The sequence below is a fragment of the Aquarana catesbeiana genome, linkage group LG04 (assembly GCF_042186555.1).
Source record: "Aquarana catesbeiana isolate 2022-GZ linkage group LG04, ASM4218655v1, whole genome shotgun sequence".
NCBI lineage: Eukaryota > Metazoa > Chordata > Amphibia > Anura > Ranidae > Aquarana > Aquarana catesbeiana.
This window is the reverse complement of record NC_133327.1, coordinates 454,522,226-454,545,472: the sequence shown is the minus strand read 5'-3', so window position 1 is coordinate 454,545,472 and position 23,247 is coordinate 454,522,226. Positions and strand designations below refer to the sequence as shown.

General features: G+C 40.6%; 1 protein-coding gene across 2 annotated transcripts in view; it reads left to right on the top strand.

Annotated features, from left to right (window-relative positions):
- Positions 1 to 21,818, top strand: part of PDE10A (phosphodiesterase 10A) — a 516,915-nt gene extending 495,097 nt beyond the window's left edge. For both annotated transcript variants that reach the window (XM_073627496.1, XM_073627495.1), the window contains exon 22: positions 6,222 to 21,818. In XM_073627496.1, coding sequence (XP_073483597.1) covers positions 6,222 to 6,339 — 118 coding nt within the window. In that variant the 3' untranslated portion in view covers positions 6,340 to 21,818. The remainder of the gene's footprint in view (positions 1 to 6,221) is intronic.
- Positions 21,819 to 23,247: the final 1,429 nt, after the last annotated feature.

Sequence of the window (23,247 nt, the reverse complement as noted above, 5' to 3'; positions counted from 1 at the left end):
CTTGAAACTGCACTGAAAGTGCACTTGTAGTGCACAGTGGATTTGCCTTTAGTAAATAACCCCCATTGTCACTGTAAACACCAACTTAGTCCAAAAACTGCTATTGAGCATTGAAATAAGAAGACACACATTGTTGAGTAGAAAACTTTTTACTCTGTGCACATTCACATGTGCGTTAGAAAAGGGTTTTTGAACAAACCAACATATTTTTGTAATAACATTTTTGGTTTTGACAGTACAAATAGCCTTTTTTGTGTTAAACAGGCATGTTTAAAACCATAAAACAATACACAACTCAGGAACTTACAAAGTTCAACTTTGATAATTTGAAGGCAATATCAAACATTAGTATGTCCAAACTGTGTTGATATTGCTTTCATCAGATGGGGTGATCTCACCCCTGTGAAAGCCAAATTTTGAAGATACGCACAAATTGGGAGTCAAACTGGGGATTTCCCTCCTGATCCCATGCCTAATGTCAACATGTGCTAGCTCCCATAATGGGGGATCAATGAACGTGTTTTGGGGGTGCAACCCCTTCCTCACAGTTACTTGAGTTGCGAGGAAGGGGTTGCACCCACAAAACGCGTACATTGATATCCCGTGATGGCAGATAGCACATGTTGACACACTGTGTGCATCTTCAAAATTTAGCTTTCAAGATACTTCAAAAAAGATTCCAAAATTTTAAAAATATCAACAAATGGAAGAATTTAGGTGTGTTCTATATTCTGCCTAAACATCAATGATGTTTTGAGTCTTTTTTCAGCATCATTGATGTCTTCCTTGATCTTCTGTAAATCCCGATTGCACACCATGATCTCCCCGATGAGAACGTGTGCACTTGCACTTGTGAAATGAGTTTCTTCTTCCACAACATCCACGTCACCTAAAATAAAAAAACACCATGTATTATAAATATGCAGGCATACATCTATTACCTGAAGCTGTGGTCTCAGACACTCACCTGTTGTGGTCACTATTTCGCCCACTTCATAAACCTCTCCTTCCTCCACATCCTCTGGTTGTGGTGTTGGTATTTCCCCTTCTTTAGGAGGTGGGGGTTCCTGGTGTCCTCTGATGTCCTGAATCTTTTCTCCCCTATGTAAATAAAAAAAAGGTATACTTAGCACACAGATATTTGAGGGCAGAAATAGGAATCTGAAAAATTGCTTGGAAGTGTCGTACAATTGTTTTCCAGGACATTTTTTTTTTCCCTTTCTGAAGCTGGAATACTTACCTTTTTTGTACACCCTAAAAAGTTTGTTCTGGTGTCCCACACTAGTGCTCCTGCGTCCAGATGTTTAAACAGCTGCTGAGTGTCCTCTCCTTACACTGAATCAAATTTACATTTTCATTCTAGTTATAAACCCATCTAGACAACAATGTACTAAACTTCTTTGAATACAAATAGGTCTGAACAAATGTAGTTAACCTGTATCTGCCAAAAACATCGTATTAGTGGGCAAGCGAACAATGTTTACTATGAACGATTACTGTGCCAACGAACCTGAAAGTTGCCATTTTAAACTGTACAACAGTAAAGAAAAACACATGGAGCAGCATGAACGTAATAATAATAATAGAAACACAGGACAAATACTTTTTAGAAACAGTTTCCTGATCTTTCTGTACTGCTCCCTTAATTTCACGTCTGAAATTTGATCAGTTGATCCTTGGATCGCCGTACCCCAAAATTCTTCTGCAGACTTTTCACAACTTTAGCCATGATCTTGGCCTTTCTCACATTTGGGTTTGAGTAAGGCCCATGCTTCCCATCATAGTCGGCCTTCTTCAAGATGTCCACCATCTCCACTATCTCGACAAACGACATATTTGGGGCCTTAAATCTCCTCCGGGATCGGGACTTTGTGGCTCCGGGCTTTCGTCGTTGCTGCTCTCTGCATGCACTTGCTCTTTCTCTGCCATGTGCTCTCCCACTACGCCAAAAGAGAAGGGGTGGGGAATAGACTAGAAAGAATGTCAGGGCCGGGCGAAGTTTCACGCATGCGCAGTGTATATAAAGCGTAACACACGTGCGTCGTACGTACGATCTGTGAGCAGAGGAAGGAGTATCGGAAGCGCCGATCATTAGAACGAAGGTACAATTTTAACTTGGTGCATCAGTGGCCTATACTGCTTATAGATTGAGGCCTATATTGGGACATAATTAGAAGAGTTTAGCCTGACATTAGGGTTTGTCTTGTGTTGTGTCTTGCAGAGAAAATGGATCTATTTAATGATGAGGCCTTTATCCCCATATTCATTGATATGTACAGGGAGCTGCCCTGTCTGTGGTAGGTAAAGCACCCCTTTTATAACAATAAAACAAAGAGGAAGGCAGCGCTGGATCAATTGCTGGAATTTGTGAAGCCGGTGATCCCCACAGCAGACATCCCCTATTTGAAGGCCCTAATTGGTGGCATGAAGAGCACTTATAATAGGGAGCATAAGAAGGTTCAGGATTCCCAGAGATCAGGAGCTGCAGCAGATGACATTTATGTACGCAGGGTGTGGTACTATGACAGATTGCATTTTCTGGCAGGCCAGACTGAACCCAGGCCAGCACTCACCAGTCTTCCTTCAAGGCTTCCTTCTACCTCAGCTGAGGCTTCCGATGTCCAACCTAGGCCTTCCAGCCAGGAAGAAGTGGAGGAGCCCAGCTTGAGCCAGGTATAGCATTGTTCAACATATTTTTAGTCAAATAATTAATGATGTTAACTAGATGTTAGATTGATCAGTAATTTCTGATTTTACAAAGTGTTTTACATATCAATAGACAGTAGTGGCCACAAATGATTGGGACAAGAATTAAAAATGCTGGGGTCAGAATGATAGTCTTTTCTGTTTATTAACATTCAATTTGCAACAGTCATGAGCTGAAAGTTGTGGGTGACTGATGAACCAAAAACTAAAACTATGTCCCTTTTTCATACACAGGAAAGTCTCAGCCAGGAGGAGGCTGTGGAAAGTGGAAGCCAGGAGGTTACGGGGGTAAGTGGCAGCCAGGAGGTGGCCGGGCCCAGTAGCCTGCCCGAATCCCAGGTCCCTCCCCTCTGCCTTCCAAAAAAAGTCCCAGGAAGAGGAGTATCCTGGAGGAGGCAGCACTTGGCCTATTTCGGAAGGCTACTGTGGCCCTCAGAATCCATAATCAAGACGACTATGCCTACGTGGCAGCCTGCAAAATGCAGAAAATTGAGGAGGGCCAACGCCTCTTATATGAGGAAGTTATGTTACAAGCCCTAAATAAGGGGTTAAGGGGCGAACTCACAAGCCAAAGCCACGTTGTGAGTTCAACTATGGTCCTCCTCCTCCACCTCCTGCCACAACTACAACACCAGAGCCACAGCCTGAAAGCAAGCGTGGAAGGAAGACAAGAAAGTGATGGCCTGGGTTCAGTCTGGTCTGACAAAAGATGCAGGCTGTGGTAAGACCACAGCCTGGGGACAGATATGTCATCTGCTGCTGTTCCTGATCTCTTTTAGTCCTGAACCGGATTGTGCTCACTATTATAAGGACTCCTCAGGCCACCAATTTTGACTGTAAAATAATTGATGTCTGCCCTGGGGTACAAAGGCTTTGCACATTTCACCAGTTTATCCAGCGTTGCCTTCCTCTTTATTTTGTTATGACCCATAATAAATGGCTATTTATTTTTCACAAATACTTGCCTATGTGTTTTACTTCAAAAAGGACAGTTTGTTTGTGAGTAGGCAGGTACATTTCAAAAATACAATGTCAAATTAACAAGGGACACCAACACCAACCTCCTTGAGGTTAAAAAATACAGGATAATAATGGTGTGGTAACTTGACACAAAACGAAAGAAAAAATTATGGAGATCACTATAAAAAAATAAATAAATAAAATAGGAGATCTGGATAAAAAAAAAAACACTATAAACAAAAATTCAAAATATTATTATGGAGATCTGACGAAAAAAAAAATTATTCATGAGATCACGAGAAATAATAAAAAAATCAGGTTGTCAGAACTCTGTGTGAATATCAGCAGCAAAACAACTTCATTATTCTAGCATTATAAAGAAGAAGAGAATGCACTGCATTAAAAGATTACGAATTATGAGCGAATGTGCTATATCCATTACAAATATTAGTTTTACCAGAACGAGTGCTTCCGTCACATACTTGATTCAGAGCATGCGTGGATTTTTGTGCATCAGAATTGTGTACACACGCTCGGAATTTACAACAACGGTTTTTGTTGTCGGAAAATTTGAGATCCAGATCTTCCCAGATCCAGATCTCAAATTTTGTTTGTTTGCCTCTGGATGCTCTGGATGAAGGAGCAAAGGGGGTACCTTTGGACAGCAGCACTATCAGTCTGGGTGGAGAGGGAGTAGATGCACTAGCAGATTTAAATACAGTAATCAAATTGAAGCCAAACTCCAGCTCACACTTTAAAAGCAGTTTCATCAACCGTTTTTTTTTTATTTCCTTTTGGTATTTGCATAAATCAGTAAAAGCTGATCATTGTGAGCATCCCTGCCAGTGTTAAATGGTCTGTAACTGATTTTGAAAAGCAGACTTACCAACCGGGTCAACAGATGAAAATAGAAGAAAGAAAGCCTAAAAAAGAAAATGAAGGCAGCCATCATGATAAGCTGCAATATGATAAATGTTTGCTTTTGGGTTTAAAGGAGTTGTAAACACTAAAGGTTTTGCACCTTACTGCATTCTATGCAGTAAGGTGAAAAACCTTCTGTAGTGCAGCTGCCCCCAGACCCCCCCTTTTTCTTACCTGAACCCAATCGTTCCAGAGACCGGGAATGAGCACAGCAGTTCCAGCCGCTGTCTTGGGTCCTCATTGGATAGATTGACAGCAGCAGCAACCATTCACTCCTGCTCAGCAGGGCTGAGTCCTGCTGTCTGTGTCAATAGGCCCAGCAGCAGGACTCTGAAGCGCGCTCGCAGGAGTGCCCCCATGGAACTCGAGAAGAGGAGGAGCCAGGAGCGCCACTGAGGGACCCCAGAAGAGGAGAATTGGGGCCACTCTGTGCAAAACCCTTGCACAGAGGAGGCAACTATAACATGTTTGTTATTTAAAAAAAAAAAAAAAAAAACCTTTACAATCACTTTAATACCGCTAAAAATAAATGAATAAAAATGTGTGTGGCTGTACGACAATGATGACAAACTACGATATCCATAACTTTAACAACTTATCAATTTGGAATTAACCATTAAGTATGGGCCTAAAATATAGGTGTATTCAATATACCACTGTGGACCTTGCATTAATATGTGTGTGCACCCTTTTTTAAATTTTTTCACAAAATAGTTTTGCAATTACTAGGGGGCTGACAATGTAATGACATATATGGAGTGACAGTTACTCATTATCAAGGCTTCAAAGGTCTCTTGAATAAAAAGAAAGTAAGATCAGTGCTAAACCGCAAATTTTTTTTAGCTGCTAGCAATAAAGGAAATACACAATCCTTAATCAAACACACAAAACAAAATTGCAGCGCTTCCAACAATACAAAAGTGCGGTGCTCCTTTAAATGTGTAGATAAGTAAAATGTCAACGCTCTAGAAACAGGTGCTGTCTCATTCAAGAGAACAGCCATGCAATTCAATGCAGATGTACTTCCAAGTGTTTGTCCACGTCCAGTATCAAATGTTGTCACCTCCTCTTGTGTAGTGGTATCCACACATACAAAAGAAAAAGTCTCCTAGTGTAGTAATTGATGGGTATTCAATGCAATAATGAGAGTGATCATCCAAAACAATGACAGCTGCTATTACAACCGTGCTCCATTCTGCCTTCCCCACAAGCAATGCAAACTCACCAAAGGGAGTATATAGTCAGACAGTATGCAGCCAGACATTCAGCCCATGTGTACTAGGTTCAGGGCCAGGCTGTCATGGACTTGCCCCAGTCTGTAACTGGACAATGAAAGAAGCAGGACAATAATGGGCTTATCATTCTACTTTATCCTCCTCAGCACACTTCTGATCAGCATATGAACTAAATGGCTCTCGGTACGGCTTCTTCCTGCCTTTTACAGAGAGGGTGTTATCTGGTCAGCATCAAGTATTTATATTTAATGATGTATTACGGAATAGAGTTAAGTTGTGTCTTTTTATCTGCTCAGAGCTCAGCCATATGTAAATTAATTTAAGTAAAATATATTTTTAAAGAAATGTTACCCCACCTTTCATGCCATTATATTATGTTTTTCCTTTTTCTGTGTCAAGGGATAATCTCAGTCAATGGGAGAAAGTGTCCAGAGGAGAAGATACTACAGGCTGGATTCCTACCCAATCAACAGTGACAGGATCAGCAGATTCCTTGCCGGTTAAGATTGATGACTAACACGGATCACATTCAGAAAGGGAGTTATAAGAAGGCATGTGTGCACAGATGCCACATAGAAGTCACTCAAGCCCGGTCTAAAGAATAGAATTAAATGTTCTGGAATGTGTATTTTATAAAAAAACAAAAAAAAAGGTGAAAAGCTGCAGTATACCAAAATATTATGTTTGGTTATCTAATCTAAAGTGGTTTCTATAGTTTCTCTAATGGATTGTTGTGCTTTAGGGTCCACCTGGTACTAAAATGCTGCAGCAGGTCCTAGCATCCAGATACATATCGAAAATCTACAGCATAGCTGTGAGATTAAAACAGCATTATTTGAGCAGTAAATGTATATTACCATTTAAATAGTTGAAAACACATGATAAAAATACTAATATATTTAGCAGTTCTGATACTCCCTAACTTTTATTTTGATAGGTATTTATCTCTTTGTGTAGGAGGTTTTGCGAAGTTTAATTTTGTGGCACTTTAAGGAAAAAAAGAATTCTTAGCATACACGTAAAATGTTTCTTGATTGCAAATGGATACTTTTTCTTATCCATACTAACTTTTGATGGCATTATTATGCACTTTCATTATAAAGTGAAACCTTGTGCAGTAACAAAACTTTTTTTTTTTTTTTTTAAATGCAACTTAGAGCAGAGATGTGAACAATCAACTCTAATGTCAAAAAAGAAATACTCAAATACTCAAGGCCCGCTTTCAGATGTAGAATCAAAAGTTGATATTGGAAAGTACTGTGATGTGAGCTCTGTGTGTCAGCTTTTAGAAATTTCTCAGAACTCTGAATAGCTGGAATAATGTCAAAATTCTTGATCATTTAGAGTCCAGTGCCTTCTAAATTAGAAGAATAAGTGCTGCAAAAAGTAAAATTACTCTAATGAATTGGTTTAACACTGCATGTTAAAGGGAAGAAAATTGTAATCATTTTTATTTTGGTCAGAGCAGAGATGTTTTTTTTTCCCATAGTCTGTTAGCCATCCCCTGGAAAAGCTTGTTGTGTAATTCACTTGATACTTTCTTACGTCCATTGTATTTTTTTAGGAACCATTCCTTTGTTTTGTTATTTGCGAAATGTTACTGTTTCTTGATGTTGGCATTAGGCCTCATGCAACCTGGACATTTTGCCATAAGGCCTGAGACACCAGAGTTCAGGTGCACAGTGCACTGTCCAACCCCACTTCCGGAAGCCTGTCAAACTCTATTGCCTTGTTTACAATAGCAGTTGGGGGCAGTAAAACCATACAGTTAAGCCCCCCCCCAAGCACTCCCCTTTGGCTGCAAAGGCAGCAGAAGTGTGCATAGGTATTCTGTGGCTGCGAAGCTTTGAATCGTGCGCAGTGCACTGTCCCACTCCACTTCCTGAAGCCTGTCGGACACTGTGGCCTTGTTTACAGTAGCAGTTTTCAGTAAAACCATACAGTTGAGCTGACGTTTTACCACCCCTCTCCCCCCAAAGCACTCCCCGTTTGGCTGCAAAGGCAGCTGAGGGGTGTGTAGGTATTCTAGCTGGCTGCGAAGCATTGAATCAGGGTGTGGCAAAAATTATCCCCACTGTCGCGTTTAACTGAATGGGAGGCATGCTAATGCAGGGTTCAGGGGGTTTAAGGCAGCCGGTGAGGAGGTGATACAACACCTCGTTACAACGTGTCAAATGTTTTCTGAAGAGCGGTCTAAATGTGGATCGCTCTTCAGAGAGCAACGCTAGTGTAAACTTTTCTTGTAAGAGGCTGCTGTGACTGAACAGTGTTCATTGTGGTACTTAAATTTAGGGCAGTATGTTCCCAGGGATGAATGCTTGGGTTGCAAGCAGTTCTGCAGGGATAGACAATACACCTGTGCCCCCCGCCCGCACCTAAATGCCGGAGCCTAAGGCAGAATGGCTAAATGCCCAGTGTGTATGGGGCCTTCCAGTTAACTCCCTATTTCTGACTATAATTTTCCTTCAAAAACTTCATACCCATGAGCTTCTGACTGGTTTTCTTTTGTGCATAGTAGTCAGTGACACCTGTGTCCCTGTGTTGGATACTTATAACATCCAGGAACAGGTACAACAAAGGAACATGGCTTGTGAATTCAGGCCCTGAGGTATATGCAGTTTTATCTCACAGCTGATTATGTTCCAAGCTGAAAAATTATATTAATGTAAGTCCGAGTATAGGCCTACATGGGCATGATTTGCTGCCTGGAGACTAGTAGGAGGAGTATAGTTCACTGGTCAGTTGTTTTATTCCCAGTATATAATACTATCCTTCATGAATGACATTTAGAGGGCATATTTAGCCCAACCAAATGTAAATAAATTTGAAGGATGCATTGCAGTTGTAAATTAGTTTTACCAGTACAGGATACTCCACAGCCCTTGTACCTCATTTAGAATAAGATGCACAAAGAATTAGTAATAACGAATATGTTCCAAAACATGAAGTAAGTAGTGTTAAAAAGTATGTCTGTGCTTGAATTTTGTTTTCTGAAAAATGTAATTAAATAATACACAGTTCAAGGTTCTATAGTTACCTTTTTGTTGCCATGCAAGGCGGTAGTTTAGGTGCTGCCATAACAACACCACTACTAAGCCTTCTATCAAAGCCCCAAACCACAGTCACAAATGCCTCTGTGGATCCTAAAAATACTGTGCAGATCATGCAACAAAACAGTGGTTTCTAAGTATTCACAGAATGTCAGAGAATAACAAAAACCAAGAACTTTATTCAGTGCTCTTCCTTGAAGGATGCCACTTAAGATACAGTTCTCGTCTTATGGTAGAAAATGCAATTGTATGCATTGTTGTTGTAGGGCCTTTCAAAAATATAAAAGGGCATAGATTATACTTTCTTGTGAAAGTTTTTTTCCCTGGCACAACTGAAAAGGAAAGCAAATTTTCTGATTACCTGCTTTGAGTTAAAACACCTTTTTTTATGGAAGTGTCATATGTTTTTCCTTTTTAGCAGAAACGTGTTAAAATTGGCCAATATTCTGTGCTGTGGGTAAGGCAAAAAAACAACAACATGAGAAGCAGCAAAGCGTATGTATACCTTCATGAGCTGCATTGAATGACCGGAATGCCAGAGACTAACAAAAACCAAAAACTTTGTTCTGTGCTCCTCCTTGAAGGATGCCACTTAACATACAGTTCTATGATAGAAACGGAATTATATACATTGTTTTTGTAGGCCCTTTATATGGCATAGATTATACTTAAAACACCTTTTTCATGAAAGCATCATGTTTTTTTTTTTTCTTTTTAGCAGAACCTTGTTAAAATTGTCCAATATTCTGTGCTGTGGGGAAGGCAAATGAAAAAAAAAAAAAACCTGGGAAGCAGCAAAGTGTATACCTTCATGAGCTGCATTGAATGACCACTAACTTTGACATGTTGACACAATAATTGGTTTCTTAACTATACTGTACGGTAGCGATATTTTTTATTCTTGAAGTTTTGAGAACTTATTTATTAGCATTTTATTAGCATTTACCGAATATTTTTGTAACCAAAAGGCAGTCTTTTACGTTAGCATATATGCGAAAACTGTGATAAGCTCATCCTTATATTCGCATTGTTTTTGTAATTATTATTATATTATATTTTTCCTAATGTGATTGTGTTTTGTTGTTTGCTTTTTATTAATACACTAGATTGGGTTAGATGTCTTTTCTTATAAAGGAAACCTATTATGGGAAAAATATGTAGGCTGCCACTCCTGACCTTTACTTCTGAAAACTTAATGTGTTGCTGTTGCTTTGACCTAAATAGGTTGCGTTACAAACCTGGAAAAGTATTGGATAAAAGTCTGAATTCTCTTTAATTTGCTGCATGCTTGTTCCTGATGAACAGCTGAACAAAGACACAGTCAGTCAACTAGCATTTTCGAAAGGCCAGAAATGCCAGCCCCTATATTTTAGTTACAACATGTGTACCTAAACAGTGTTGTAGCTTGTTAGAGATTAAGGCTGGTTCACACTTGTGTGATGCCAGACATCACATACGGCTCACACCGCGTTGTTGTTCAGATCACATGCGATGTCTGTGTGATGCAATTTTAGCCATACAAACTGTATGGCTGAAATTGCATCACATTCGCACCAAAATTGTGCAGGACCCTTTTTTTGGTCCACACTGGAATTGGATCGCATGGGTGTTCACACTTATGCAATCCGATTCCTGCACCATTTTACAGTTCACACTGCGATCTGCGGACCAATCTGGGGGTGTCGATAACTTTACATTGACACCCGCAGCGGTTCACAGATCTCAGTGTGAACCACTGTGCAATTCAGGTGTGATGCGGGAACCCGCACTGGATTCGCAGGTTTCTCGCATCACACTTGTGTGAACCGGCACTTAAAGCTTTATTCATTCTAAAAATAATTCCTAGAACTACACAAGAGAGCCTTCTATGATCAGTAATTAGGTTGCTCATGTGCTTGTGTCCTGCTGGTGGCACTGGCTAGGTATATGTTGTGAAAACAGGCCTTTGATCATTTGAACAGGTAGTTTGCCTTGCCCTTCTTCTTCATGACACATATTTATGTATCTTCCACAAGTTGCCCTTATGTGATGTCCCTGTGACCATTAGCAAGTTCAGTGGGCTCATACAGTAAAGCTGGATATAGATGGCAACCAAAAAAACACATTTCTCCTTCCACACAGTCTAGGTAGATGGACCAATCCTCTACGCTGAGACATTGTATTCTGACAATGGAGACTCTCCATTAGGGCCTGTTCACACTTGTCTAAATTTCTAACACTTCTAACGTTCCTATAGCGTTACTACGCATTAGCATTGGTGTTAGACACAGGCATTTTCCAAGCGTTATTGGTGCGTTAAAAAATGCTCCCCAAACGCCCTATGCATGGTTTTGAAGCACTCGATGCGTGTTAAGGCACGTTAACCACTTAAGGACCGAGCCTCTTTCTGAGATTTGGTGTTTACAAGTTAACCACTTAGCAACCGGCCCATAGCCGAATGACGGCTACAGGGCGTTTGCTTAACTCTGGGAGGGCGTACAGTGACGTCCTCCCAGAATCCTGCTCTCACGCGCCCCCTGGGGCACGCACCCGAGAACATCCATGGACCCGGCGCATCACGGATCACGGCTGATCGTGGCCGTTTACCACATGATCGCTCCGTCAAATGGTGATCGCTCCGTAAAATGGCGGAGCGATCACATGTAATCAAACCGGCGTGATTTCCGGTTCCTCCCTCCCCTCTCCATCCAGTGTGAGCGCAGAGGGGAGAGATCGATGGCAGCAGCACTGTGGGCTGGATGTGTAGTGCCCACAGCGCTGCTCAGTGACAGATCCATCCATTTTCAGCCATGCATACCCATCTATACTCTGCATACCCAGCCATGTATACCCAGCCATACTCTGCATACCCAGCCATGCATACCCAGCCATACTCTGCATACCCAGCCATGCATACCCAGCCATACTGTGCATACCCAGCCATACTGTGCATACCCATCCATCCATGCATGCTCACCCATCCATGCTCGGCATACCCATCCATACTCGGCATACATATCCATACTCATCCATCCATCCATACTCAACCATCCATCCGTGCTCACCCATCCATACTCAGCATACTCAGCCATCCATTCTCATCCATCCATCCAAGCTCAGCAATACTCATCCATCCATCCATGCTCACCCATCCATACTCTGCATACCCATCCATACTCATCCATCCATGCTCACCCATCCATACTCAGCATACTCATCCGTCCATTCATACTCAGCATACTCATCCATCCATCCATACTCACCCATCCATACTCAGCATCCTCAGCCATCCATCCTCATCCATCCATCCTCAGCAATACTCATCCATCCATCCATGCTCAGCCATCCCATCCACCCCCATCTATAATTGGCCATACCCATCCATACTCTGCCATACCCAGCAATACTCAGCCATACCCAGCCATACTCAGCCATCCCATCTATACCCAGCCATACTCAGACGTACCCATCTGTACTCAGGCATACCTAGCCATACTCATTCAAGCTCAGCCATCCCCATCCCCGGCTCATCCATCCCCATTCATGCTCATCCATGCCACTTCAGTTATCATCCATGCCACTACAGTGCCTCACAAAAGTGTAATAGGTAGTCAAATTAGATTTGAAACTTATGTCCCTAGAACACCGATGATGCTCCCTGCATGTTGGTCCTCTGTATGTGGCCACGCTGTGGAAAAGTCTCCCATATGTGGTATCGCCGTACTCAGGAGGAGTAGGAGAATCTCTTTTGGGGTGTAATTTTTGGCATGTACTTGCTATGTGTTAGAAATATTGTGTAAATGGACAATGTTGTGTAAAAAAAAAAATGCGTTTTCATTTTCTTTACACATTTTCCAATAACTTGTAGAAAAAAAATGACATGTTCAAAAGACTCGATATGCCTCAGATTATACATTGGGTATTTTTCTTTCCAAAATGGGGTCATTTTTGGGGCGTTTCCATTGTCCTGGTTCTCCAGGGCCTTCAGTGTAAGAGGTAGTCAAGAAATTATATGTGTAATTTATGCTCCAAGAACGCCTGATGGCACTCCCTGCATGTTGGACCTCAGTATGTGGCCACACTGTGTAAAAGTCTCACACATATGGTATCTCTGTACTCAGGAGGAGTAGTAGAATGTGTTTTGGGGTGTAATTTGTGGTATGCATATGCTGTGTGTGAGAAATAACCTGCTAATATAACAATTTTGTGAAAAAAGAAAAAAAAAATCTTGATTTTGCAAAGAATTGTGGGAAATAATTACAACTTCAAAAAACTCACCATGCCTCTTACGAATGTCTACTTTCCAAAAAGGGGTTATTTGGGGGGTATTTGTACTTTCCTAGCTTGTTAGAGTCTCAAGAATTTAGATAGGCCGTGTGATCAATTTTCAGAGATTGGCTTGCGGACTCTATAACTTTCACAAAGACTAAATAATATCCACTGATTTGGGTTATTTTTACCAAAGATATGTAGCGGTATAAATTTTGGCCAAAATATATGAAGAAAAATTACTAATTTGCAAAATTTTATAATAGAAACAAAGAAAAATGCATTTTTTTACAGAATTTTCGGGTTTTTTTCTTTTATAGCGCAAAAAACAAAGAACCCAACGGTGATTAAATACCACCAAAAGAAAGCTCTACTTGTGTGAAAAAAAGGACAAAAATTTCATATAGGTACAGTGTTGCATAACTGAGTAATTGTCATTCAAAATATGAGAGCACTGAAAGCTGAGAATTGGTCTGGTTATTAAGGGGGTTTAAGTGCCCAGTGGTCAAGTGGTTAAAAACTAGAAAATTACTTAGAACCCCCAGACATTATATATAATTTTTTTCTAACACCCTAGAGAATAAAATGGCAGCCGTTGCAATACTTTCTGTCACACCATATTTGCGCAGCGGTCTTACAAGCGCACCTTTTTTGGAAAAAATACACTTTTTGAATTAAAAAATAAGACAACAGTAAAGTTAGCCCAATTTTTTTATATTGTGAAAGATAATGTTATGCCGAGTAAACTGATACCCAAAATGTCACATTTTAAATTTGCACCCGCTCGTGGAATGGCGACAAACATTTACCCTTAAAAATCTCCATAGACGACTAGTAAAAAATTCTACAGGTTGCATGTTTTGAGTTACAGAGGACGTCTAGGGCGAGAATTATTGCACTCACTCTACAGATCTGAGAGGTTAATATTAGCGCATTATACATTTTTAATATATACAACACTTTTTGTGTGATATCAGTTTACATACACAATAACTGCAGCTATATTATTTGGTCATCTTCTAGTATTTGTCACTTATTTATTTATTTACTAGTTCATATCGGCGCTTTAGTACACTTTTTATTCTACAGATCGCGGCGATACCTCACATGTGTGGTTTGAACACAGTTTTTCATATACGCTGCTCATGTATGCGTTCCCTTCTGCACGCAAGCTCAGCATTTATTATTTATTTTACCTTTTATTTTTTTATTTTTACACTGTATTTTTTTTTTTTAAATCGTGTCACTTTAATTCCTATTACAAGGAATGTAAACATCCCTTGTAATAGAAAGAAAGCATGACAGAACCTCTTAAATATGAGATCTGGGGTCAAAAAGACCTCAGATATCATATTTACACAAAAATGCAATAAAAAAAAATGTCATTTAAAAAAAAAAAGAGCTATGGGCAAAAGTGGCGTTTTGATATCACTTCCACCCTGCAATGGTATGGATACGGGTGGGGGCTATCTTCCCCTCACTCGTCTCCATACCAAGCCAGGGGGAGGACCCGATCGCCTCTGACGCTACCGACATCTCCGTTAAGTGGTGGGAAGAGGAGAAGGTAGCAGTAGCTGTACAGCGGCCGCTTTAAGTGATCTAGGTGGCGCGCGCGGCGTGATGCTGGAGCCGATGTGCGTGGTTGGCAGCCACGATGTACGCTGGTGACCCGCGATCACTTCAGGGAGAGACAAAACGGGGATCTGTCAGTGTAAACAGACAGATCCCTGTTCTGTCAGGGAACTAGAGAGAGAGCTGCTGTTCCTAGTTATCAGGAACAGCAATCTCATCTACTCCCTGTCAGTACACTGCCCCCACAGTTAGAAACACCTCCCTAGGGAACACTTAACCCCTTGATCGCCCCCTAGTGTTAACCCCTTCCCTGCCAGTGACATTTATACAGTAATCAGTGGCTATTTTTAGCTCTGATCGCTGTATAAATGTCAATGGTCCCAAAAAAGTGTCAAAAGTTTCCGGTCTGTCTGCCGTAATGTCGCAGTCCCGCTAAAAACTGCTGATCACCGCCATTACTAGTATAAAAAAAAGAATAATAAAAATGACATAAATATATCCCCTATTTTGTAGACGCTATAAATTTTGTGCAAACCAATCAATATACACTTATTGCGATTTATTTATTTTTTTTACCAAAAATATGTAGAATACACATTGGCCATTGGTTTTTTTTTTAAATTTTGGATATTTATTATAGCAAAAAGTAAAAAATATTTTTTTTTCAAAATTGTCGCTATTTTTTTGTTTATAGCGCAAAAAATAAAAACCGCAGAGGTGATTAAATACCACCAAAAGAAAGCTCTATTTGTGGGAAAAACGGATGTCAATTTTGTTTGGGTACAACGTCGCGCGACCACGCAATTGTCAGTTAAAGCAACGCAGTGCCGTATCGCAAAAAATGGCCTGGTCATTATGGGGGCAAATCTTCTGGTTCTTAAGTGGTTAAGTAGCACAAACAGGAAGTGCAAAGAAGAAAGTGACTACAGGACACTATGCTCTCCTCTATCATTACAGTCCATTGTGGAACATTATATTCTTCCTGCATGATTTTTTATAAAACTAATTTTAACGTGCAAATGCCTGCTAGTGCATTTGCAGAGCGTTACCATAGACTTGAATGGAAGGCGTTGAAAGGCTTCAAGCTCCTCCATACTCCTCCGTACTCAACATGAGGCTTCAATTTTGATGCAGTGTGATGCTGACGCTTCATATTTTGATAATGTGAACAGCACCGTGTGCTGTCCATAGTATCATTTGCATAGGCATTTGAGGAAACACCCCTCAAATGCCTGCTTACGATGTCAGTGTGCACTTAGCCATAGATGGCAGATGCTGAAAGTTTTCCAGCAAGTCCATTTGACAAAAGTGAATTGTTAGATTGACTTCTGTTGAGCAGTCCCTGCTGAACTGGCCAAATTTCTATCCATCTGTGGCTATCTTCATTTACAGCCCAATGATATAGTCAGGTGGTCTGCAAAAACAAGTCTTCTGCTTTGTTAATTGGTGTTTTGTACTGTTGCCAGAAGAAAAATCCAATAAACTAATGCCGCGTATACATGATCGGAATTTCCGTCAGAAAAAACTTGGGTGGTTTTTCCGACGGAATTCTGCTCAAGCTTGCCTTGCATGCAAACGGTCAAACAAAAGTTCTCTGAACTTTCGACCGCCAAGAATTCTGTGACGTACAACACTATGATGAGCCGAGAAAATGAAGTTCAATGCTTCCAAGCATGCGTCAAATTGTTTCTGAGCATGCATGATTTTTGCGTGTCCAAATTGCATACAAACGAACGCATTTTCGGATAGGAACTTTTCCCGAAAAATAGAGAACCTACTCTCAATCTTGTGATGGCTGGAATTCTGCCAGCAAAAGACCGATGGAGCATACACACACAGTCGCATGTTCCGACAAAAAGCTCTCATCAGAGTTTTGCTGGAGGCATTTACAATCGTGTGTATGCGGCATAAAAGTATAGCTGAGCTGTTGAAAATAAAGATAGGGTGGTCATAAATGCCCTAAAGTGTTTGTAAGGGCTGAAAGTTTTTTTATGAAGGTAAAAAAACCTTCTCTGTGTAGCAGCCCCCCCCCCCCCAGCCCCCTCTAATACTTACCTGAGCCCATTTACAGCCAGTGAGCCAATGGGGGGAGACAGGGGGTGGGGCCGAGCCGCTGCTCTGTGTGTGAATGGACACACAAGCTGCTTGCTCTGAAAGTACTTGGTCGGAGGGAGGTGACCCAAGATGCTGAGGATTGGGGTTGCTCTGTGCAAAAACACTGCACAGAGCAGGTGAGTATGTAATGTTGGTTTTTATTTATTTATTTTTTTATTTTACTTTACTTTATTAATTAATTCTGTCTCTTCTCAAACAGCCCATTGCTCAACGGCCCCAGGGACATAACACAGATATGTAGTAGTGAAAGCACTCCTTAAAAGGGAACTATGAGAGTTTTTTTTTTAATTTCAGTTTCATACTTACCTATGTGGATGCAGCATCAGACCGATGCTGTATCTGTCCCCCGCCGTCTCTGCACTAAGAACCGAGCCACCGAACATCACTGATGGCTCAGTTTTCACAGATCCCCGAGAGTAGAGCTGCTGACTGTCAGTCAGCGTCTCTCCTCTCTGCTTCTCCACGCTCATTGAAACACTGAGCTGTGGAGGGGCGGGGAGCGGCCATCTCAGTGGCTCACTGAGACAGCCATCAATCAAGGCAGCTGGTGGATCCAGACTTGGGAAGTTGGGATGACGCACTGCCTCAGCTGATGGCAGCAACATCAGCGTAGAGCAGACTTCATACTGCTCTCTGCTGAAAACGGGTCAAAGGAGTGCAAAACGAATTGCACTCCTGTGACCCAGAGGAGAAGCCTAACCTAAAAAGCTCAGGCTGGACTTCTCCTTTTACCTGGCCATTGATGGATCCAAATTTGGCTGATTCAGTAGGCCTGCTAGCTGAATGAAAAAACTGAGCCATCTATGACCAGCTTTATGCACACAAAGATTTTTCTACCCAATATAAAATCTCTGACAAGGTATTAATCACATGTGAACTACTTCTGTCTTATGGTCTAGCTGCATAAAAAGACCGCATTGTAACTGCTCTAAAGAGGAAGAATAGATGTCTTTCCACTTAGAAAGATATTGGCTCATCTATAGCAATTTTTTTCAACTCCAGTCCCAAGTACCCCCCAACAGATCATTTTTCAGGGTTTTCCTCAGATGAAACGGCTGTGGTAATTACTATTTCAGTGAAACTGATCAAATCACCTGTGCAAAATAGGAAGCCTGAAAACATGACCTGTTGGGGTACTTGAGGACTGGAGTTGAAACAATGATCTATAGCCATCCTTAGTCTGTGTAGTAAGACAAGATCTCCGCTTGCTTCCTTGATTGAGTGACCTGTATTTTCCATGCACATTGTTGCTGTGCTTACAGGTACTACCAGTGGGATCATCAACTGGAGGGCAGACAGTTTTTTGAAGATCATATATGATAATGTAGGAGCATTTATAACTAGGGAAGTTTGGATACATATTTCATTGCTAAGTTTAAAGTAATAAAACCATATACAGTACACATGTATAAGATACTTTGTCCAAATGACTTGTTAGCATAATGACATACCATTTTAGACAAATATTGTTACAGAATCACTGGGGTAGATACTGTAGCTCCTATAAACACTGCTGGGGGGTAATTTCCCTTTTAAAGTGTTTGTGACACTAAACCTTGGTTAAAAAAAATCTTATTTAAGTATGTATTCTTAAAGTACCTTGTATTGCTTTCAGCCTCCTCGAAATCTCCAATTTTGCTGCTTTGACCTCCTGTTGGAGATGGAGGTTGTATTTGTTTCCACGGTCCCATTGTATGTAGGAACATAGCCAGTCTCTGTTGCTTGCTCCTGAGATGCACTATGAGATTTGTAATGTGCATAGAGCAATGCACATGACTGTAACTAATGTGCAGTGCTAGTTCCAGACAAATGGAAGTGAGGGGGGGGGGCAGGAACTTGCGAAGGATGTTGCAAGGAGGCAGAAAAACCCAACAAGGAACATTTTTCAAAAATAGGTTACAGGGCCATTAAGTAGTGGATGTATATAGATAATTTTTGGAGAACAAAGCTGGCTCAACAGGGACTTTCTGAATTTCGATCAATGTGTGGCCATCCCTGCTTCACCTTAATTAATCATTTGCCATCTGTGGAAGGGATATGTTGGAAAACTTTCCTTGATCAGCAACTATCACCATTGATCATTGTATTCTGACAGCTGCAAGTGCTTTTGTTGGATTACAGTGTTCCACTGGAGAGTGTACCTCCATCAACCTCATTTATATGGATGGAGGAATGAATAACAAAAAAATATACAGTGTATGGCCAGCTTAAGGATATTTTGTGTCACTTTAAGTTCCCTGACAGTTGGTCTGTTATCTTGCGTTTTGTGCTTTTATGAACCACTCTCAAAATGTTTTGAAGAAATGTAGTTGTCACTTGGCTAAGAAGTAATATTTTTCAGTTTCATGTTAAGAGACCCTTTTGCAGTATATAAGTGCCCTAGTTTACCACAGCTTTTCTAATTCTGCATATAGTAATGCTCAGAAACATTTAGCTGAAATTGATCTTTGCATTATGTAAGTTAAAGAGACTAAGTAACTGTAAAGGGAAACATCATATGAGGATGACGACTCCCTCATTGAGCTCCCCTTACTTTAAGCTTTAACCCTTTCGCTGCCTGGTCCGTACGTCATATGGACCTGACAGTTTGTGTTATCATACACCATCTGGTTGCTACAGTCACCGGGATGGTGTGTGAAACTAACAGGCAGACTCCTTTCGTCCGATTGCTCTAACATACCCCTGGTACCGGCACCCCCCACCATGATTAACGGGCTCCGCTTGCCCATCTCCAGGCCCAGGAGTGAGATGGTGGGTGCATGCGGCTGCGGGGGAAAGAGAAGAGGGGACACACGTCCGCTCTCCTCTCCTTTATGCTTTGACCCGGAAAGTGACATCCGTGACGTCAATTCCAGGTCAGCATCTAGGTATCCCCGGCTAGCTCAGCCATGAAGGAATGTTTTGCAATGCGATCTGCATTGCAAAACATTCAGTGGAGTCCAAAGGAAACATGCAGGGTCAATAAAGGGAACCTGTCACCTAAAAATCATCACATAGGGGACTGTGTCCCCATGTGATGTAAAAAAAAAAAAAAAAAAGTTAAGTAAAAAATGTTTTTATTTATTTTTTTGCAAAAATTTAAGTCAAACCCAAGCACATAAAATCCCCCCCCCCTAAAAAAAAATGTTTTGAAGCCCCCCCACCTCCACATATATGCATGTATGGACGTAAACGCATGCGTCATGGTCCTACACGTGAAATTGTGGATTACACATGTTACATATCATGCATGCCGTAGCAAGAGCAATAATTCTAGCTCAAGACCTCCTCCGTAACACTAAACTGATACCTATAGGGGGCTTTTGCAGTGTCACCTATAGAAAATATAGGGTACTGAAGTTTGTCGCCATTTCATGGGTGCATACACATTTACGGTTTGGCGTGTTGGGTATCTATTTACGCAGCCTCGTCTTTTATATTTTAGCAAAAATTTGGGTAATTTACTGCGTTTGCCCTAAAATTCACTTTAGCATGTTTTTCACTGAAATTTTGCATTTCCTAGACCTCTGTGGTAATATCGTGTGACATAAAAAATTTGGACTACCACTATTTTATTCTCTAGGGTGTCTGCTTGCAGAAAATATATAATGTTTGGGTTTACATCATCTTAGGGCTAAAATTATTTTTTTTAAATGTGTGCACAAAAAACGCAAAAACTGCTCTGGCAGCGAAAATGGCTAAAGGACTACTCTCCCTGTTATCCACTACATGCAATGGAAACATTTGTAGTTGCCAGGAACTGTACTACCTTATGACTATTACCCCATGCAGAGTCGGACTGCATGCCTCTTGTAGGCTGCTAAGTGACAATCCACAAGTGTTAAGTAACTGTTTAAAACACTTTAAAGACATCTTCTGAAGAATTTCCAGGTACCACATGTGTGGCATAATTGTATTACCTTTGGCAATACTAGAGGACTTCTGCAACATCATGCAGGCCAGTAAAATTATATTTATTTTTTGGTACATTTTAGAAGTTATCAAATTGCCCCAGGGTAAGCAAATAGAAATCTACAATACATATTTAAGAGCACAGTATAATCTGCCTAACAGCATGTCATTAGGGATGATATTTAAAGTGTATTGCCCTTTAGATGATCTGAGTCCCTCCAAAATAATCTACACATGAAACAAAACACATAAATATGTGAATATGATTAAACTGTGATCATACTGTGTAACCTGTACAGATCTGTATTTTAGTTTCCAAAGTCATCTCTGCTTACTAATGGCTGGCTGGTCATACAGATTGTTTAATCTGTTAGATAAATAAAAAAGCAGTATGAATGGGCCTCATGTAAAACATAGCAGTGTTTAATGGGTAAGTAAAGATAAGCTCACTAAATCCATATGAACTGTTCCAGCAGATTGCCAGATTTTCTCCTGACATATGCATGTATCACACTTCCCCCAGCCTTATTGGACAGTGGGTGATTGTTTCTAGGATCCCACCCACTTCTTACAGCTGAGCTGTTTTGAAAAGCATGCTGCATGTCCCTTTTTTGTTCTGGTGCGTTGGCAGCCTATTCAAAATGAATTGGCTGCCTCAACGCAATGCACATTAATACTTGACACAATGCATGTGAGCACAATGCACCAAATATGGCTAAGCGTGAATGGGCCTTTAAGGTCATGATTCTGTACCTTTGCACAAGTTTTTGTCATTTTTATTGCCTTACTATGACCATTGCAATGCCTGGACTACTTAGGGGCTAAAGAATTGCAACACAAAACTTACAAAAAAATATTCGTACAAAGTGTAAATAATAAGCCCATAAAAAGTCTAAACCATACAGCAGCTGCACTAGATTTCACAAAATTTCCAATATTTCTACAGAGAAAATTGAGTACTGTCTGTGATACTTTTTTTATTTGCACTAACATACAATTTTTCAGGACAAGCTTTCGGGGTATGTCCCCTTCTTCAAGGTCCAAGCAGTACTGATTCACAAATTTTTAAGCAGAATGTTAAAGAAAAAGAAGAAAAAAAAAAAAAAAAAAAAAAAAAAGAAGAGAAAACCAAACACATACAAATCAATGGTAATAAAGATAGCAGCAGAGTTAGTGAGATAAGACAGAGGGAGAGCTAGGGGGGAATGCAGGGGGGGGGGGGATACTAATCACAGAGCGGTCTTAAAACTTTAGCATAATGTGTAAGGAAACCAATATCTAAATTCAGGCCATTATTCTTCGTGTCAAAAAGAAGTATCATTCTTAGTTCAAACGTTTTCCTTTCCTGGATAGTTCTGAAATTCCCTTTAAGAACTAAGACATTGAGGTCTTCTATGGTGTGGTCCGATTGTGAGAAATGATGTCCCACAGGTGTGCATAAACTGTCTTCTTTATGTTCTTTGATGGTATGTCTGTGCAAATTCATCCTCGCTTGCAACTTCTGTCCTGTTTCACCAACATAGGACACAGGACAGAAGTTGCAAGCGAGGATGAATTTGCACAGACATACCATCAAAGAACATAAAGAAGACAGTTTATGCACACCTGTGGGACATCATTTCTCACAATCGGACCACACCATAGAAGACCTCAATGTCTTAGTTCTTAAAGGGAATTTCAGAACTATCCAGGAAAGGAAAACGTTTGAACTAAGAATGATACTTCTTTTTGACACGAAGAATAATGGCCTGAATTTAGATATTGGTTTCCTTACACATTATGCTAAAGTTTTACGACCGCTCTGTGATTAGTATCCCCCCCCTGCATTCCCCCCTAGCTCTCCCTCTGTCTTATCTCACTAACTCTGCTGCTATCTTTATTACCATTGATTTGTATGTGTTTGGTTTTCTCTTCTTTTTTTTTTTTTTTCTTCTTTTTTCTTTAACATTCTGCTTAAAAATGTGTGAATCAGTACTGCTTGGACCTTGAAGAAGGGGACATACCCCGAAAGCTTGTCCTGAAAAATTGTATGTTAGTGCAAATAAAAAAAGTATCACGGACAGTACTCAATTTTCTCTGTCACAATTGCACTAATACGGCTACAACAAATCCAATATTTCTACCAAAGCAGTGCTATGAAACACAACACAAATCATAAATCCTATTTAAAAATGTATTATGTGTGTAAAAAAAATGATCTCAAAAACATTCCTCATTGTGCCTCCTGATGAAATGGTCATTTCATTGCATTTTATTCTTGTGTGTTAAAATCCATGTCCATCCACCGGTAAGTGTTTCACAGCAAAATAAACGTGTTCCACACTATTCACCACCTAATAGAAAGCTTACTCTCAAACTATGATGAACCTTAAAAGGTGTTGTAAACCTTCGTGTTTGGCATTGACCTGCCCCCCTCCCCGTTGTACTTACCTGAGCCCTGGAACTTGACCCGGTGGGGACATGCTGTCTCTCTTTCCGGGGTTCTCGGCTCTTGATTGGATAGATTGATAGCAGCGCAGCCATTGGCTCCCGCTGCTGTCAGTCAAATC